The sequence below is a fragment of the Sipha flava genome, unplaced genomic scaffold, assembly GCF_003268045.1.
Source record: "Sipha flava isolate LNK unplaced genomic scaffold, YSA_version1 361_pilon_pilon, whole genome shotgun sequence".
In the NCBI taxonomy this organism is placed as follows: domain Eukaryota; kingdom Metazoa; phylum Arthropoda; class Insecta; order Hemiptera; family Aphididae; genus Sipha; species Sipha flava.
Genome location: NW_020273062.1, coordinates 13,931 through 34,656, shown reverse-complemented (window position 1 = coordinate 34,656; position 20,726 = coordinate 13,931). Strand labels below are relative to the sequence as shown.

General features: G+C 29.4%; 3 protein-coding genes across 8 annotated transcripts in view; 2 read left to right on the top strand and 1 right to left on the bottom strand.

The window, feature by feature from the left end:
• The window catches only part of LOC112687804, a 34,472-nt gene that overhangs the window by 1,869 nt on the left and 11,877 nt on the right, over positions 1-20,726 (top strand). Inside the window, exons 1-8 of one of the 4 annotated variants that reach the window (XM_025560752.1) lie at positions 5,871-5,994; positions 8,584-8,689; positions 18,454-18,599; positions 18,669-18,806; positions 18,899-19,123; positions 19,187-19,320; positions 19,403-19,592; positions 19,653-20,321. In XM_025560752.1, coding sequence (XP_025416537.1) covers positions 5,962-5,994; positions 8,584-8,689; positions 18,454-18,599; positions 18,669-18,806; positions 18,899-19,123; positions 19,187-19,320; positions 19,403-19,592; positions 19,653-20,321 — 1,641 coding nt within the window. In that variant the 5' untranslated portion in view covers positions 5,871-5,961. Of the gene's footprint in view, positions 1-5,870; positions 5,995-8,583; positions 8,690-16,689; positions 17,010-17,662; positions 17,710-18,453; positions 18,600-18,668; positions 18,807-18,898; positions 19,124-19,186; positions 19,321-19,402; positions 19,593-19,652; positions 20,322-20,726 lie in introns of those variants that run through there. The other 3 variants (XM_025560755.1, XM_025560753.1, XM_025560754.1) reach the window with 3 other exon arrangements.
• LOC112687805 (U3 small nucleolar ribonucleoprotein protein IMP4) lies at positions 2,552-17,392 on the bottom strand. Of its 3 annotated transcripts, none has more exons than XM_025560757.1 (10): positions 17,229-17,391; positions 5,300-5,386; positions 5,143-5,222; positions 4,927-5,011; positions 3,883-3,935; positions 3,712-3,820; positions 3,585-3,649; positions 3,389-3,522; positions 3,191-3,305; positions 2,552-3,117 (listed from the first exon to the last, which is right to left on the bottom strand). In XM_025560757.1, exons 1-10 carry the CDS (start codon positions 17,263-17,265, stop codon positions 2,950-2,952), a joined length of 933 nt encoding a protein of 310 aa, XP_025416542.1. In that variant the 5' UTR covers positions 17,266-17,391; the 3' UTR covers positions 2,552-2,949. The 3 variants fall into 3 exon arrangements, with proteins under 3 accessions (XP_025416542.1, XP_025416543.1, XP_025416541.1); XM_025560758.1 differs by having other exon boundaries at positions 2,553-3,117; positions 5,143-5,219; XM_025560756.1 differs by lacking the exons at positions 2,552-3,117; positions 3,191-3,305; positions 3,389-3,522; ... (4 more) ...; positions 5,143-5,222; positions 5,300-5,386 and adding exons at positions 15,560-15,879; positions 15,952-16,727 and having other exon boundaries at positions 17,229-17,392.
• Positions 10,328-11,532, top strand: LOC112687806 (general transcription factor II-I repeat domain-containing protein 2-like). Its single transcript, XM_025560759.1, has one exon. The coding sequence runs from the start codon at positions 10,778-10,780 to the stop codon at positions 11,432-11,434; it is 657 nt and encodes a 218-aa protein (XP_025416544.1). The 5' UTR covers positions 10,328-10,777; the 3' UTR covers positions 11,435-11,532.

Below are 20,726 nucleotides of genomic sequence, written 5' to 3'. Positions count from 1 at the left end.
ATTTAAAATTTTAATTAGTATATGTATCTATAATAGTTTATCGTAGTTGATCATAAATAATTTTTCATTCTTTTTAACACCGAAAAGGAAAATTCAGCTGCAGGAACGTACCTACCCAGCAACTGATTATGGGGGGTCCAAAATTTTATTTTATCTGATAATGGGAAATTAAAGTACACTATATACTATTATTATACTATTTACTATTAAATAGTTGAGTATGTAGAAATTTCAATGGGGGGAGGGGGGTCCGGAATCGAAATATCCTCCCTTGTTCGGCAGTACAATTTGTAGCTGGAGTTGATACAAATATTCGAAGAGCAATTTCAATATTTGGATATAGATCCTTCATATTACGTTCATAAATTAAAAGCAATCAGTGGCGGAACTAGATTCTTGAAGGCCCGTATAAAAAGTTTTCGTGGCGAATTTCTAAGCCAAAATTTAAAAAAAAGACTAAGAATTTTGTTTTTCTCACGTAACATCTCTATTCTTTAATATATATATAATTATTAATAATATATTTATAAATAAGTAAATATTGAAATTAAGTTGTGAATATTTATTTTCGGCTTTGGTTTTTATGCAAAAGTATTGATCAATGCCGACATATTTGATTTTTTTGCACGTTCATTTTCAATAGATATTATGGCCAAACCACTTAGATGTGTTTGAGACATAGTGTTTTTGAGGTAGCTTTTTATTGACTTCAGCTTTGAAAACGATCTCTCAGCACTGACTACAGTTACTGGTAAAGTGAGAAATTAATAAAATGCCTTTAGTAATTTTGGAAAGTTTGTCATAAGATTATTATTTTCAACGACTAACAATTTAGTTATATTAAAAACATTGGATAATGTTTCGAGCTCAAAAGCAAATAACGTTCTAAAAGATTCGATTTGATTGATTGATTCTGCCGAATTAAATGTCAAGTTACAACCGATAATTTATTTATATGATAAAATTATTATTTTGAATTAGTATAGTTATAACTCTTTTTATTTAAAGGATATTTTATTTAAAACGAATAAATGCATAAATACCTACCTATCTTCATATTGTACTAAGATCTAATAACTATGGTAATTGCTAGATTACTATTATTCTGAAACTCCATAACTAATTATGCAATAGTTTACTTACAAAAATAAATGGAAAGCTAAAAACTAAAAATAAACTTTTATGAGGTTTTTAGTTAAATTCTTTTAATTTTAATGTTTATAATTTTCTAAGTTAAATCGTTTGAGGTCCCTCTTATGCCGAGGCACGTGTGAAATCACACCTTAATCTATATGTAGCTCTGCTACTGCAAGCAATAGTAATAATGGTGTAATTTTATTTTCATTAAATCTTGTAATTTGATGAGAACGAAAATGTAGTAGTTAATTAATAAAAATTCATTTTTTTCTAAGTCAGATTTGTAAATGCAACACAACTCATTTGCTTTAACCATTATTTCAAAGTTTTCCAATTTATGAAGTTTAGTAAAAAAATCAAACGGTTTGCAGAATATTTCATATGCTTTTCGTCTATTACTCAATTCAGTAGCTAATTTATCAAGTAAAACATGAATGTATTAATTCTAAAATTATCTTTCGCCGATATTTCTACTTGTCCATTTCGAGTTTCGTCATGGCGAATTGTTTTTTTTTTTCTTTTTATAGATTTTTATTATAGTATTACAAAACATTTCATAAACAATAAGATAAGCTATAATAAAATACAATCGTCGTTGTCATAGACGAGTTCCTGGGAAAATATAAATATTAGTTTGTTAAAAATAAACGAATATAAAATCCACAATTTAAAGATTTTGAATTGATAGATAAAATTATACAAAATCAAAATAAATACTCCACATAATTTTGCCGCCCTATGCGGCCGCATAGTTCGCAGTGCCTTAAATCCACCCCTGTATATTTAACAATAATAAAAAAAGTATGCAAATGCTAGAAATCCCTAAGCCAAGTTATAAGATATATGATAAAAACGGTGAAAAATCAGTCGCAGACAAAAGCGCCAAAACCTAGTTCAATTTCCTGTTGAAAAAATGTGAGACTGAAAAAAGTGTCCATCTTAGTTTACTGTATTATTTTCCAGTTTTCTTTCCCATCGTAATCGCACCATTGCTACGATCGCTAAAAATTGGACACATAAATATAATTAACATTTTTTTATAAATATATTGACGTTTTAATAATATAATTAAAAGTTAATATAAAATATATAAAATTAGTAATTTGTTTAAACTAGCAATTGATTATAGACATAACTTTGATGTATGATAAGCGTACAAACGCCAAAAATAATTTTATGCAACATTCTCCATAACACCTGTAGATGTTAAAAGAAGTTTTTTGGCATATAAAAATTTGTTGTAAGACAATTAACATTTATTTTTAATTGACAAAATGGCAGATGTTGAAGTATTGGTAAACAATACCTTAGATATGATCACCAAAAACATTTGGAAAAAACAATGACAACTAATTATTTATATTATGATGACCAATTTGAAAATATTTGTACATATATATATATTATTTTTATTGTTCATTATTCTTACTATATATAAAAAAAAAAAAAAAAATTATAAAAATATTACAACCATATAGAAGATATTACATGGTTTAAAACTACTTTAGACAGGAAAACATATGGAGAACTTTTGACAAAAAACAATTGGGGCCTACATTTTGAAGGCCATACAATAGTTCTAAGCAGAAATATACCCGTATTTTACACATATTTTACGTACTACTAATTGTTAATCAATTAAAAGTGACTACGCAAAATTATTTGTACTAAAAAATAAAAATAAATCATTTGCCAAAAGTATTTTTATATGATAAACATAATGTACACTATTCGTACAATGTTTAACATTACATATTTAACGTAAATTGAAAGTATAAATAAATTATTATTAATAGTTCATAATTCAATTTCTTATAAGCCTGGCATTATATAAGCTATATCATCCATTAGTCTAGACATAGTATCTTGGGAGTTGACATTTAATTCTGTAACTTGTTGAGTGAGACAAAGTAGAGGTCCTAATGCACATAATAGAGAATCCAAAAGGACCGATACACTACCATTCACTGCTATTTGACCCTGAAAATATAGAACATATATAGTGAACAATAGGAGTAGAAAAATAATTTTGTAAAATATATTATCCTCTTACTTGGTGTTCTTTTAATCTTTGGCCTATTATACCTAATGATTCACCAAGTAATGCCAAATGAGCTGCTACATCAATAGGTTGCGTTGATCTTAGAGGTTCAGATTTGATTTTGTTTCTACATTTTCAATCAACAATTAATTATAAGTGTATATTACGATTGTCAGATGTATTATATTTAATAAATATGATAACATTTACTTGTTACTACTACTGTCCATAATACTATCCATCATTTCTGCACTTGGTTTTTTGGCTATTACTTTAGAGTCATTTGTGTCAGTGATTTCTACACCTTCACGTTCTAATAATCTCTTTGCTTTCCGTATCCACCGCTAAAAACAAAAAAGATTAAAATAAATTTTTTAACATAACAGTTTGTACAAGTAAAACTAACACTTTTGTCTTCCGTCGGTACAGATTTCCACATATCTCTGAGCTGCTGATTAATTTGTGAAGTACCTTAATTAAATAATTTATTGATTAAACATCAAATAAAAGAAATTAAAAAACCAAAAACTTACTAGAATTTGGATAAGCGTTCATCAAAGTTTTGCGTACTTCTTTAGCCCATAACGCATATGCAACAAATCCGGGTTCTTTCATACTTAAGTTTTTGAGAGCATACATAAACTAAATATTTAAAAAAAAAAATGTATTTTATATTAAAAAATTAATTAAGACTAAGTATGTACTTGGTTGTGTTCTCCTACTGAAACAGAAGTACCGCTGGGCTCTGTGTCGTCATCTATGATTAATTCAACAAAATATTAAAATATATTTTCTCAAAAAATCAATATTTTGAAAATCAAGAATCACTGAATTCTCAACTCTAAATTATGATACTATATTAATAAAATTATTTATACATTTAATTTTTTCATGATCTATTCCTTTAAAAACATGGTTAAATTTACAACTGATACAGTTTTTGGTACTTTTCTGTTATTTTGACTACTAGCCGATGCAGTGACTACCGCTGGTCTAATTTCGTTATCTAGACCGGTGGTTAGCAACGTTCATGGACCCTTGGGCCACATTCACAAATTGAAAATGGTTCATGGGCCAGACATTACAAAAATGTATATGATATTCAATGATATTTGCTAGTTTTCGAATTTAATGTAGGTTGTATAAAAAAGACATGTGAGTTTGATGCAGCCCATGGGTCGTCAATTGCCGACCACTAATCTAGACTATACATTTCAGTCAATCTCTGTCATCAGCACTGTTAAACAATAGTATAATAATATTAGTCGACTCTAACTGACGTTCAAATTTATTATTTTAATTATAAGTTAATATTTATAATTATGAATCTTTGGAATTTACCAAATATTGAAAAAGATACCATTGAATTCTTTCAAGAGAATGGTTTACTTCCAAGACATCGTCAATGTAAAAATGGTCATAAAAAAAAAAACTATGCATCAGGAAAAATGATACTGTTTGTAGATGTTTTATATATAATGAATTTTAAATACAATGAATGTTTTATATACATATATTATAAAAACTCTTCACTTCTGTAAGAATTTGTGATAATAAACCTTATACTATAATATACATGGTATTAATTATAAAATTACAATTTCATATTAGTCGAGACTTTGAAGAGGTAGTCGAAATAATGGAATTGAGACGGAATTTGTAGTCGGGATAACAGAAAAGTACACAATTTTTATATAAGCATGTTAATGTTTCATTGGGTAAAAAAAATTTTAATTTTCTTAACTCACAAGCTTTAATATCAACAGTCCACTCTCCACTCTCTGTATTCTGTTGTTCTTCTAGAAATTCCATGCTGTTATCATCGTCATTGAACTGAAGAAAAATAGGAAAACGTTATGTCATTAACACTTAAAACTTAATATAATGATCATGACGTGTTACATTATTGTAAGGGTAAAAAATTAAGATTACATTTTTTATTATTTCAGATATTATACACTTACTTGATCAAGTGGCTCGTGGTTAGACGATTGGCGTTTTGAATTTTGTTTCGATGACTTTGGTGTTTTTTCTTTTTCTTCTGCTAGAAAACAAGTGTTAATTTCGTATAAAATATGTAGCTACCACCAACAAATAGATCATGCGATAACAAGTACGTACGTATATCTGAAGACTCGAAGCCGAGTAATTTAGTCGACTTCTTTATAATGCGTCCTGATCTCGAAACTGCAGGTATTTCTGGTTCGCCTATACATAATTAAAAACACGTGTTAAGAAGATAATTTATTTATCTATTTGCGTTATCAACGCACATATTATACTCCCCAGTTTAAATATTTTTGTGATTAAATTGTAAACATCATAATAATAATTATATATTATATACTAGCTGACCCGACAGACTTCGTCCTGTCAAAAAGATTTGTAATGTGGCAGTTTTTGTGCCTACGTATTTTAAAAAATTCTCCTGAACAGAACCGTCACCCTGGTGATAGGGCGTTGTGAATAAAAAATAATTAAATAAAACATATATAAGGATTTAAAAGTAAGTAATCGCTTTATTGTTAATCATGTGAATCATAATTATTATTATTATCATTGTAGTGCTTTGTGGTATACGATGTTTTTTGTTTGATTACCTGGCGCATAGATAAACAAATCTGATGGTTTTCCAACACGGGAACAGGCAACATACAATTGACCATGTGAGAAACATGGGTTTTCTAGATTAATACCACAAACACTTAATGATTGCCCCTGGGACTTGTTTATAGTCATAGCAAAAGCAAGACGCACTGGAAACTGTAGTCGTTTAAATTCAAATGGCACATCAGTCGGAATCATTGGGATGCGCGGTATGAGAACATCTTCTCCTTTATACTTTCCTTTGAGTATAGTTGCTTCTATCACATTGTTTAGTAATTTTTTTATCGCTAACCGTGTACCGTTGCAAAGACGCGGTTGGTTGATATTTCGCAACATTATAACCACCGATCCAACCTTTAATTGAAGATTGTGAGGTGGCAATCCTGGCAAATCCAGCGAGTTTAAAAATTCTGGTGGATAGTTGACTACATCATCTTGATTAGTAGCCGAATCAACTGATTTATATATCCTCAATTCGCCTGTAATTTGTTCTTGAATTTTGAAATTTAATTCATTTACATCTATGTTTTTTGCAGCCAGTATAGCTCGTTCGCTCAACCAATCATGGTTTCTGTAATTTTGAGAAACATCTGGAAACACCTTCTGAATAAGTTCATCTTTTGATCGAGTTAACTGACAAAAACTTTGAGGAAAGTTAATGCAGCCAGTCAACATGTCTATAGGAAATTTGCCATTACCAATGTCAATGAGTTGTTTAGAGAATATGTTTCCAGATTGGTCATTTTGCAACTCGACACGCATATTCTTGCTTAAATGAAGTACTTTGACATGTTTCCACAAACTGGAGGACTTTAGACATGCATTGAGTTCATCAGCTGGCGTTGATCGTGGAATCACCGGCAATGTTTGACGAAAATCTCCTGCTAATAAAATCATTGCACCACCAAATCGGTTATTATTGCTCCGTAGATCTTTTAAGGTTCTGTCCAAAGCCTCCAAAGATTTTTTATGTGCCATCGTGCATTCATCCCAAACAATCAATATACATTGCTGCAAAACCTTTGCCATTGCAGAGTTCTTCGAAACGTTGCAGGTTGGAGTTTCATTGCTTTGCATATTTAATGGCAATTTTAGTGCTGAATGGGCTGTTCGACCACCTTCAAGCAAAGTTGCTGCGATTCCCGACGAAGCGAGTGCAAGTGCAATTTTATTTTGTGAGCGAATTGTTGCTAATATTAATGAAATCAAAAAAGTTTTTCCTGTACCACCAGGTGCATCTAAGAAGTAAATCCCTCCAGTTTCATCATTTGTTACTTTCATAAGAGTTTCAAATACATACTTCTGTTGTTCATTTAACAGTGGAAGATTTGTTTGAATTAATTCTTTCAAAGCGTTGAGATCATACAGTCTTTCTCGATGCAACTCTTGGTTAAAAGCGTCATGCATTGGACGATTGGGCGCGGTCAGGCCTAATTGAATTAATAGTTTGTTTGATATTATCAAGCACATGTCCTCAATTGAAATCAATGCTTCATTGTAAATTTCTTCACTGATTTGTATATTTGGATTTCCCATTCTATTCTGTATTTGATACAAAATATCATCACACATATAATCTTTGTACTTGATCCACAAATCAATTGGGTTTGATGGGAAGCATGTAGATATGATTATAGAAAACAATGTTCGTATTTGATGAGCGTGTGATGATATTACAGCATCATTGAGAGTTTGATCCCAATGAGCGTCATTTTCAAGCAATTGCAAACGTTGACAGGCTTCTCTGTAGGATCCACACAATTCACCATCAACAGTTCGTAACTGTTGGAATGATGTTGGGCCACGTACATTGACTAATAGCAGTCGTAAATAAAAACATTCATCATTGCTTGGATGTACTGAATAAATCCGGCCAATCGCATCGGTGGAATATACATCTGTATATCCTGGAACTGGTTTTCCTTGTTTCCGTCGTATAAATCTCCTTGAGGATTGATTCCAGGTATAATATTTTGGCATTTCAGAATATAGCAATGTTTGTGCGAAATCATCGTTTTGGCATGTCTCAAAAAAACTGGTTAATGTAGTAGATGGTGGCTGAGCAGCTCTTTGTACTGCGTTCTGTGCTGAAAATACACTCTTTGTCCATTTTCTAAATGCACAGACTTTATACCATAGCAATAAAGCTCAAATTGACTACGTTTTAGTTACAAATCATTTATATTAGAAAAAGAAAAGGGCTATTTTTAGGGTTTTTCTAGCAATAATTCTAATTTTTCTCGCCGTAAAAACCATCCTTGAACTTCAACGAACATTTGAAAAAAAGATTTGGCCAAATTGGTCCAGGCGTTGTTGAGTTATGCGCTTACCAACAAATTTTGCGATTCATTTTTATATTATAGATAAGTAATAGCTAGTATATAATTTTATTGATTTAGTGATATAGATATTGAGATATATAGAAATAGAGTTAATTTATTATCGAAAAACATTAAATATCTATCTGTATTTTAAAATGTACACATAAAAATGGAACGAAATTGTCGTTAGGCGAATAAAAGAATAAAAAAAGAAACCAAAGTTTACTTTTCGAAGTATATTACGTATGTTAAAGGGCCCACACATGATTCGTTTAACTGTGCGGTTTATCTGTGAAATTAAATGAGTAAAAAATGTACCACAATCTGAACAGAAAGTGTGTATACTACATTAGGTTTTTCCACAGTTATGTTCACAGTTTTATCAAGTTTTTCATACGGTGTAGTCATAGTCTAGTGTACGTTTTTACATACGAGTGACAAAAATAAAATAGGCAGTATTGTGTTGTGTAATTGCAGCAGTGCTGTTCGAAGAAGAAGCGAAAGAAAAGCTCCCGTGAACGCTGGAACAAGAATTGGTTTCTGCTACAAACAAGTTTTTTGCTCGGCTATTGTCATTTGCTGAGTGAGTTAATGACGATTTAATTATGAAGGGCAATTTGGGTAAATTTCTGTACATCTCAATAAAATGCAGAAGTTGTTAATTATTTTTTGCCATAGCATTGTTGCGTGCCGTCGTCCAATCGTAAAAATGTTGAAGATTTAGGAAAATATTCCAAATAAAAATACTCAATAAAGTTAAACAGTTTATTTAAAATTTTTCTAAGTACAATTAATTAATTTAAAAGATGATCTGGCGTGGAGGTGCTCGCTTCTACTCGTATAAACCACATCTAAATACTGGTCTATTCCCAACCCCCTTAAATACTTAGGTCTCGTGGGAATCAATCGTACCGCGCTGTGCGAAAGTTGTTTTCGATTATTATAAATATAAGATTAATTACTTTAGTGACCTTGTTAATATTACTATTCGACTATTCGTACATCTCTCATATGCGTTTTTTTTAATTGCAGTAATTAAAATATGTAGCCATGTTCGATGATACCTTCGGGTTTTAATTATTCCTTTCTATATTGTTCACCGATTTCAATTATTTATTGGTAATTGTAAGGACCTACTTTTATGTATGTCCAGAACATCGTATTACCCTCAAATTAAATTTATAGTTCCTTTCTATATTATTGTGAATTCTTTATTATTCATAATCATTTCCCGATCTTACTAATTACGATTTATGTGGTTATTATTATATATAATATTATGATTTATTCATATATTTGCCACAGTCTAGAGTTTAGCTATTTTGAAGTCGGCACATCATCAAAATATAAATACGTCTTTCATAAAATCATCGAATGTTGTAAATAAGAAAAACGAGGCGTTACTATATGAGTACTTATTTAAAGAGTACAAATCATTATATTGTTTGACTGATTTTACGAAAAATCTAGTAATTTTAATTAATAATTAACAAATTATAACACAATATCAAAACACAAGAGTTCATGCTATCGCCCGGAGGCTTAACATCTCTGTCGATGATCTCCTTAATTATATAATCTAACTGATTAGATAGTTATGAATAAAAAACTTCACGTATCAACACAACATTAATAATGTCACAAGCAACTCCTGTATACAGAGCACCTTAAGTGGTTTTGTCTTTTTTACATCAGAACTCAGTAATAAAACCGAAGATGTAAATCTAAACGCCATCTATCCTTCTCCAGATTTTCGAGTAAAAAGAAGAAAAAGAAAACCAAACAATTATTTGTCTCTTCAAAACATTAAGCCTCAATTGCTGTCATGTACGATGATATAGAATAAGAAACTTATCCAAAATACCCAAAAAAAATCTTTATACAGAACAAGAAAAAAAAGCAGTCAGAGGTGTTTTCAGTATTTTTAAATGGAGGGAAGTGAAAATTTATTAAAATGTGAGCCGTGAAGCTAAATCGTCGCATTTCCTCTTTTATATAAAAACCACATATAATGGTAGTATCATTTAATTTTAATTAGACTGATTTAGAGTGAAGATGCCTGCCTGGGGAGAGCACGTGTCTGTTTTTGGCCGCGGTACGCCATAGGGCTACAATTCGTTTACGCACATTTACCTTTTTTACAACTCGTTTGCGCAAAAATGCACAACTCGATTGCGCACATATATTTTGGCTACCTGTGACGAAAATCCCTAGTGTCAGAACTCGTTTGCTTATTATCGTTGATTATTATACTCTTTGTGACTATGATAGTTGGTTACTTTTATTATTTTGCAGAGGTGGCCAGCAAGAAAAGACTTGTCTAAGAAACGCAAGTATGAAGAACACAGAGGATTCAAATTACAATGGGAAGAAGAGTTCTTTTTCATAGAACGAAACTAATTAAAACTAACTAATTTAACTAACTAAAAAAAATTGTTCTTAAAATTGTGAATTACATACGTTCAGGTTCAAAAATACATCGCCAATTTACTTTGTTGAAAGTTTAGAGGATGATATTCCAAATGATATTCCGTGGTATTGTTTAGTTCAATGATTATCGGTAAATAACGTTTTAATAAAATTTTTCGATTTATTAGAACCCATTAAAACATTTTTAAAAGAAAAAGATAAAAATTTTCCACAACTTTCAGACCCACAATGGTTAAGAGATATGTCATTTTGTACTGACGTTGTGCATCACTTAGCCACATTAAATATGTCTCTTCAAGGTAAAAATAAATTTAAAAATAACCTAGTACAAGACATTTTTAGTTTCCAAAATAAGCTTAAACTTTTTCAAAGAGACTTAAGAACAAATAATTTAAACCATTTTCCGTATTTAAAAAAAATTGAGGATTATTTAGTTGGAATAGCAACAAAATTGAATTGTGAAGATTATGTACAAAAATTAGAGTGTTTACCAACTCACTTTGAAGATCGATTTAAAAACTTGAAATTACTTAAACCTTCGATTGCATTTCTAGAAAATCCCTTTGTAATTAACGTTATTGAAAATGGATGTCCAATATTAAAATCAATTTCAATGGATACGGCAACTTTAGAAATTGAACTCTTGGAATTATTGGAAGATGAAGGACTGAAGCAGTTTAAATACAGTTGTCATTCTTTGTTGGAATTTTGGAAACATGTGCCTGTTATTAAATATCCAAAAATTACTCTTTGCGCTCAAAAGTTAATATCGATTTTTGGAACAATATATTCTTGCGAGTCTTTATACTCAACCATGAAAATGATTAAATCTAAACATCGATCAACATTAACGGATGATCATTTAACTGAATTGTTAAGGACTGCGTTAACAACATAAAGTCCTGATTTTAAAAAGCTTACAAGCAAAATAAACAAGCAACAAATAAGAAAATAGTCAATTAAGAAAAATTATATCAAGAATACTTTATTTTTACAAATTTTTTTCTATACACTGTATTTTAATAATTTAATTTAATTTAATAAAATATTATACTTTTTCAAGTACATAAATTCATATAAAAAAAATTTTTTTTAAATGTTACGATAAGATGCGAGCCGCAAAAGTCTATGACGCGAGCCGCGGTTTGGCCACCCCTGTTATTTTGTTTGATTTACTCGTATTAACAATAACTCTCACAGGAGAATTTTTATTAGTGCATCTAAAATTTGAACATCCACTCATTAAAACATGGTATCTACTAAATTTATAATTATCAATATTAAAAAATCGTTTTCCTCGCTGAGATTCAAAAATATTAGACATTTCTAAGTTTACGTCGTCAACACACTAGTCACCACTGTATCATCAATATCCATAGTCTATACCAACTGAAACTTTACTAAAAGTTGTTTGGAAAATTCAAATTTATATAATCTACAGTCTACACAGTCGATTATAAGATAATATTAAGATAATATACTTGATAATTTGTATTGCAGTCTGTGACGAATCGTCACTGTCGATATATGTATACACGTGTTATGTGTGTGAATGTGTCGTGCGCCAAATGAGTTATCTATTTTCAGGTAAACGACTGATTTCGTCGTGCGCAAACGAGTTGCGGTGCGCCATGGAGTATTGAAAAATAAATAATTACTCAATTAAATAATAGAACTACAATTAAGCTAAACTCTGTTGTACTGATGAAGGTACACTCTAATAAAAAAAAAAAAAAAAACTCTGATTATAAAACAAGAACAGCGATAAAAATATTAATATGTAACAATTTAAATCAGCTAACTGGAGCTCTTGCACACCAAATACTACTTTCAACCAAAATCAGTTTTAAATTCTCTTACATACTTAATTGTACAAATAGAAGGGCTAGGACAACTTGGCAAAGAACCAAGTATCCTTCAGATAAAATAATATTTAACAATCAACATGAAACACTAAAAAGTAGTGGTGTACGCAGGGGGAGGGCTAACGAGCTGAAGTCCACCCCCATTGAAGATTTTATTTTTTTTCCATGACCGTGAGTAAATATACTTGGGTCGTAGTAAATTTATTTCCCATAATTAGTACTAAGTAGTCATAGACTTTAATATATATATATATATATATAATATATATACTCAGTTGTATTGATCATCGGCATTCCCCCCACACCCCTCGGCCTTGTCATAGTCTTCGCGATCAGTCCTGTATATTTTGGTCCTTGTTTATATTTATCCAACTACTAAATCAAAGAAGTGGTCAATTTTAAAAACAGAATCCTTGTTGTTAATATCAGGCTCCAAATAGACGAAAAAGATCGGGAGCGGTTGTTTAGTGTTTCTATGTAGAACATTTGTAACGTTACGAGGCATGTGCCCGAGATTCGAGAGTTCTTTTTTTATTTCAGTAATTGGAACGGAGTGGTGTTAATTTCTAATAACTATTTTAAAGGATCTGTCTTGTTTAAGTTAATATGTGTGAAAATCAGCTTTAATAATTTGTAGAAATTTAATGACAGATCGATACGAATCTGGTAAACTTGTGAAGAGTTTGATGCCGTTGATAGAACTTTTACATAAGAAGGGTTCTCTTTTCGTAAGTTGTTTTATGTGTTCACAGAAAGCCTTATAATCATTAACCACATGAATAAAAATAGTTGGTGGAGGTTTGGTAAGTGCAGAAGAGTTTCCTATTTAATTTTTGAGATTAGGAAAAAATCATAAGGATCAAGGTCTGGCGAGTAGTGAGTTTGCTGAAGTATAGACAATTTTTTTTTGGTTAAAAAACATTAATTGAAAATGCACAGTGATCTGGATCATTGTCATGATGAATCATTCAATCATTCTTCCACAGATCTGGTCGCTTATTTCTAACACGTTCTCTCAATTTAATTATAACCTCTTTATTATAATACTGGTTGACTGTTAATTTAATCAATGATCTTGTTGTATAATTTTGTAGATTTTTCAACGTTGTTTTTTGTTAAAGACGTGAGAGGATGCTCAGAACGATTATCGTCTTCAACGTCCTTATTCTATAACAAAATCGTTTGTCATTCAAAAACGCGACATCATGATTAACATTCTTTGCCATAAGCTTTACCTAAAATCCAAAACGTTTCCATAGCATTTACTTTTTTAAATTAATGAGAAATATAATGTTCACATTTTCCGGTAATTTAGTTAAACACTGATAACAAGGCTAATAAAATATAAAAAAATTATCCAATGTCATCAATACTTATAGTACCTATTCTTAGATAAGTGTTTCCTAATTATATTTCAATAATTGCTTTATAGATAAGATTAATAGTTAAGGTAATATTTAAAAAGTCTCATTAATTTATTGTCATACTTGTATATATATATATATATATATAATGAATTTAATTTAAATTATGTTTTACTCATATAATTAAGTTGGACAAAAAATGTACACATAATTATTTTGTTATTTTGCTTAATGGTTTTATAAAATCTGTTAATATATATATAAATAAAATAAAAATTATGTCTCTTTTAATAAATCAATAGAGGCCAATAAAGTAAAGATATAAAGGTCAACATATAATTGACAATCAAAAAGAAAAAAATATAAATCATAATATACTTAGACAGTTTTAATTGTTCATTAATTTCTGTGTAGTTGGCAAAGGTGGTTCAGTTTCTTAGGATCCAAACCCAACTGATATTCAGTTTCATTTAAATTACATTACTAACTGTAAGTTAAATAGTATTGTAAAACTAATTAATGCATTATAAAATTTAAGTTTAAGTTATAACTTTAAAAATATATTTACCATGCAATTTTATAATACAAAATGTTTTTCTTTTACAAAACTTTTATTCTATAAAAAATGACAGTTCTTATTTACAAATGAGTTGTTAGAAATAAAAGAATATGCTTGAAGAGGTATGTTCACTTGAAGTTATTTTGATTTCAACTTAATAAATTAAACAGTATATTTAAATATAAACCTTATAGGATATTTTTTCAGAGATAAGTTTAAAATGTAACTTAGTAAAATTATACTATCTATAGCTGCGGTGCTCAATCTAAGGGATGCGCAACCCTAGGGAGGTGTGAATATTTTTAAAAATCAATGAAACATGAAAACATTATTTTTGATTATTGATATTTAATCAAGACATTATTAAGCGGAACTAAGCAGTGCCAACCCGATTAATTTCTATCTATTTCATAATAATAAATTTAAATAATAATAATACTTTTTCCTAACAAATAAATTCATTAAGTATTCAAAACGACTTCATTGATTTTTAAATTATTATATTTATCCAATAACCAACAATGAAGGCATGATTTAGAATTTTAAAAATAATATGTGAGGAAACACATTATAAAATTATATAGACTGAATATAGTGCTATATGGCTGCAAAACTTAGATATTAAATAAGGCATAACTCATCTTTGAAAGTTTTGAAATGTGGTGTTGTAGAAGAATGCTGCGAGTGAGTTGGATAGAGTCAACAAAAGCAAAATTAGTGAAATAAATGAACTTCAAACCATCAGAGGAACATGATAGATCACATATTTAGGTACAAACAAGAAGTAGTTAATAAAATAATAGAAGGGAAAATTGAAAGTAAGAGACCTAGGATGTCCAAGCTTTATGTCCAGTAAATGATCTTCAATGCTGGACTCTGAAGATACATGGAACTAAAGAGGTTAGCTTGTAATAGGGAAGAGAAGAGAGCATGTGTCTGTTAAATCAACCATAGGGTTGAACACTAGAAGATATATATATATTAATAATTAAATCTTATTATGGCAAGGGGGGCACGACTGTATAAAATAGTATGAAAGGGGGCATTTACCTCAATAGCTTAATAACTCTTAATCTATAGAATATTAGGTGTTTATTTATAAATTTTAATTGTTTTATGAAAATGGACAATGTTATTTGAATATTAAAAATTGGAGTAACTCCATAATTACTTAAAGTTAATATTAGCTCTATCATACAGTGGTCTATAATTACGGATAAGATAAAATTAAAAAATGTTTTCTCATCTGAGGTATAATCAAGACATTATGTTGAAAAATATTATTTCTTATATTAACAAATAACATTTTGTTCGTCTTTTTTTAATTTTTATTAACAAATCAAACAAATAATAATTATGAAAATAAGGTGTCATCTTGTGTCCATCCATCATTTAATGACAAATATCGCCGTTTAGATGAAGTGTTCATGTAAGGTCGAAGCATCCATTCTGTATCTGCAGTATCAGCTAATTCTAATGTTCCTAATTTAATTTGATAAAGTTTTAATTGGAAACGAGGGCCTACTTCACTCATTTCAATTTTATTACCATCCACCTAAAAGTATTAAAATTATAATACTTCAAAGAATAGTAATATTGAAAATATTAAAAAAAAAAAAATATGTACCATTTTAAAAGTATGATGTCTAAACGATATATAATCATCATGGTTTGCAAATGAAATCACTCTCTTGCTGTCATCTTTAGGAACCGGATACAAATACTTCAGTATATTCATTGTTCTTTTACCAAGTTGTGTTTCAAAATTATGAAAAATCAGATGTGGAAACTGTTCTGACATTGTACCGATATCGGGCACATCATGCCTCATAACAACATCTGTCAAATTAAAATATGCTGTTGGGCCATATGGCAGATGACAAACGATCAAAGTATCTGGTACACCACGATGTTCATGCACAACAATGAAATCAGTCACATCATTGGCCCTGCAGGCTTGCACCAACTGCTTGATCTCGTAGTTACCACGGTTCATGCGTTGAGAGTTTGGGAATATCAGTCTAAGTTCTTTCACGAACTTCTTGAGTCTGGCAGATGGGTCATGCGACGTGGTGATCATAATCTTAGGGTCTTCGACTCCAGCCCAACGATATTCGTCATCTTCGTGTGACGAGCCCACACCACCTTCTTCACCACCACCGGCGGCCGACACTGAAGGGGAGTCGTCGTCCCACTCGAGTTTCTCTTGCAAGTTTAACGCCTCCGACCGTAAGTCGTAGTGAATGGGTACGTTTTCGTCTAGACAGTGCTTGAGCCGCTCCTTCTTATCTTGGATTACTTTCTGACGGGTTTCCAAGCTTTTGCGATAAAGGTACTCGCGTCGGAGTCGGGCTTGTCGGCGCAACATGACGAAATCAGTAGAATAATAGCTTGTTTGACGTTCTGGCCACAGATAACAAGACGTCAAATTATATTATGACTCTTTACGACGGCGTTGTCGTTTATCGTAGATGAATACACATGGTTATTTTAAATGTTTACCAACGTGCAGTGATAACCTGTTATCACGAGTCATTAAGACATTAACCGAGAGGTGTTTATGTTTACAGTTTGACCACGCTGGTTGTCCACCAGTCATCACTGTACGTTTTGTATACATTCTCAGAACAGGACTTTTACGATTAAATAATTAAAAACAAAACAAACAATACACACATACTAACGGTAAATACCCTAATAGAAGGCGGCTATAAAAAAACATAATGGTTTTGGGAAAAATTAAAATGTTTAGGAAATAGGACCTATGGGTGTTACTGGTCAATCTAACCCGTAAGTATTTAATAAATTCGAACGCGTACAACTTTGAAGCAAATAATCATATATGCTCGACTAATACGAGTTTTTAAACCGAACGTAATATTTTTCAACTACGCCATGACTTACTTGGATTTTTCGGGTCTGATTTTCGAGCTTTGTCCATCGTTTTAATTCACGTCGTTCACGCCTCGACTTCTGGAATTATTTTATGTTTATCATATTATTGATTCATAGTACCTTAACACTGGATTATCGTCAATTCTGCAATTTTCTTTATCAGTATTATTTTTATCTATAATGTATAATAATGATAACACATTTGAACATGATTCGTCGGTGGTTAACATTGCTGTAAACTCGAACCGCGCTCAATTTTGTAAAATGTATCTATTGTTACTTGTGTTACTAAAAGTATAATTTACCATCATTTTGTGAATAATAAATCACCTTCCATTATTTTTGACGTTTAATTTTTTAATTTTTCTACTGTTATGAGATTTAATATTCAATTAATCAATTAATATTACTATTTTTTTTTTTAAAACAAGTGCGATAATAAATTTTAACTTATTAATTCAAATGTTTATTTAGTAATAATTATATTTTAGTAAGTAAAATTATTTTACTACAATTTTATTTTAAATACTTTATGAGAAAAATATTGATACATATTAATAACATACTATTATTATTTTTATAAATATACACATAACATACACTATTTTTTTTTAAAAATTTAACTCTTTCGAAAAGAAATGTAAGTTATGATATAAAAATAATGTGCATTTTAAATGTAAAACTTCTCCTTATTATAGTAAATAGTTAGGATTAAGTTAGAAAAATTACACTGAAGTCAACATTTATTTTTTTTTTAATTTAGAAAGTGATATTAATAATTTTATTTATACTTAATTGATTAATCAAACATCGAGCAAATTATAATCACCCTATTATATTCATATAAATTAATAATATTAAGTTGATACTTAAATTTTTTCATAAGTTTGAATTTCATGATATCATTTTATAAAACTACATTCCTAACAATAATAATAATATGTTAGTCTAAAAATAACAAAGAATTTATATTAATTATTATAAACCTGAACACTGAAATAATTTAAGTTAATCAATTATATTTGAATATGTATACATTTAATTGGGCAAGTGATTTTAATGCATTTATGCTTAACTAATATTATGAACTAATAGGTTAAATAATAATCTATGAACATGTATGCACTTAAGCTGTTTAAGTAAATTTCAATTGACACACATTTTTTTTTAAATAATATTAATAAATTTCTCTAATTTTCTATGATTATATGTAACTATTTTATTTATTTATTAGATTCAAGTATTTGCAAGATGTCTATTTCCAATACAGAAATGCATAAAAGTGTATCACGTCTTTTGGAGAATTCTCATATAATCATATCTCCAGAAAATGAATGGTTTAAACAATGTGTGGATTTTTTTATGTCAGATAATCCAAATGTAATCAACTAAAAAATATTTAAAATAAGTTTGATGAATAATAACAAACACTTAATTTTTGGTTTTCAGTATAATGCAAATGATTTATCGTCTATGGTCACAGAGCAATTAAGTTTATCTGATTTTCAAGAGATTGCATTATCTAGTTTACCACCCAATTTAAATAACTTTGAAAAAAAAATATTGAGTGGAAAATATTGTCTTCAAGTAATTAATTGAATTAGTACACCTTTAAGATAATAAGATATATATATATATATATATAACAACTTTATTATATTTTTGTATATTTATGTCAGGTAAATACTATTCTTGATGTTGGCCAATCATGTTATTCGCAATATAATGTTCTGGTAAAAAGAGATACCAGTAATACTGAGATTGGTGATAGTAAACCAGCACCTTGGGAACCTAAATCACGTAGAATGCTAAAAATGATGTGCACTGATGGTAAACAAACTGTAATGGCTATGGAATATGAACCTTTGTCTTGCCTCAAAGAGCCATTTATATCTGGTTTCAAAGTATATTTCAATAAAATATAGATAAATTATTGTAACCCAACACATTTATAATAACTGTTTCAGATTGGTGTCACTGGACCAGTTGAATACAGAAAAGGAGTTTTATTATTAAAATCAAATAATGTGCACTTTATTGGAGGCGAAGTTGAACATTTATTAATTAAAAATGCACCATTAAATGTCTTATGTAGAGCCCTGTTTGTATTAAGTTTAAATGCAATTTCATTTATTGATTAACCATGTCTTTATTTTTACCATTTTGTTTTTATTATTTAACAGAAACAAACCAGAATTAGAAAATCCATACATGTTTTCAAATATAGAAGTTGATAAGAATGCTATGGAAGTACAAGAATCACACACTATAAATCCACGAAGACAAATAGATGGACCACAAATGAATGAAATGACTCAAAATAGTGTTAATCAAACTAATAATAGTAATTCTGTTAAAAATGGAGTTATTACAGTAAGCATTACATTTTTACTTATATTTTCTTTTATTATAAGTATATTTATTGATTTTTAGTTTGATGATTTTTTTGATGGTGATGATGATGAACTATTATACTTGACTCAAGTTGTCGAAATTGAAAAAAGATTTTCGCAATCTAATAATAAAATGAATTCAGTACCTTCGGCCACAATAAATACACAAAATAGTACAAAAGCCTATAACCCAAAATTATCTATTCTTAAAAATAATAAAATTACTAATAAAAAGCTTATATCCACCATAAAACAAACCAAAATATCAGATATGTTAGGTTCAAGTACCTCTGCAGCATCTAGTAGTTCAGTAACTGAATCAACTAGACCGATTAACATGTTTGATATGTTTGGTCCTAGTACTTCTTCATCATCTAATAATTTACTGGCCAGATCAACAAAGTGCCAAGCTGATGAATCAATAGAAAATAATTGCATGGCTATGAAACAATCATCAGGAAAACGAGTCGCTAGTTCTCCAATACAAGCAAAAACTAAAAGGCCATCAATTGAAATTCACATTCCCGAAGAAGATTGGGACCTGTCTACTATGAATGTTGACATTGATATTTCAGACCCACTAGTTAAGGTTTTTAAGTCTGCGTCTATTGTTAAAAACTCTAAAATACAAGTCAAACAAAATGAATGGATATGCTCTGGCATTATTAAGGAAGAAACAAAAACCGAGGAAGTTGAATTTTCTTCAAAAGTAAGTTATATATTTGTTATAAATATAACAACATTTATTTAAATTAATAATATTCAATTATGATAAAGTTTTTATAATACTTAATCCATGCATGTAGAGTTGAATAGTAAATGTCAAACATGTTAGACATAGTATATAAATGTATATTATATAAAATTTATTTCACAAAAAAATAACTAAAATTTATTCTGTACATAAACTTTAAACAAATGTTTCAAAAAAAAAAAAAAAAAAAAAAATACAGCACTTAGTAAACAAAAACTAATCACGAACAAATAATAATTACTAGCTCTTAATGGTACCATCAAATAGAACTTAACTGTTTCTTTGACTCCCTTTAAACCAAGCCCTTCTTTAATCTGAATCTCCTTGATTATATTTCAAAAGACATTGTCTATCAATCCA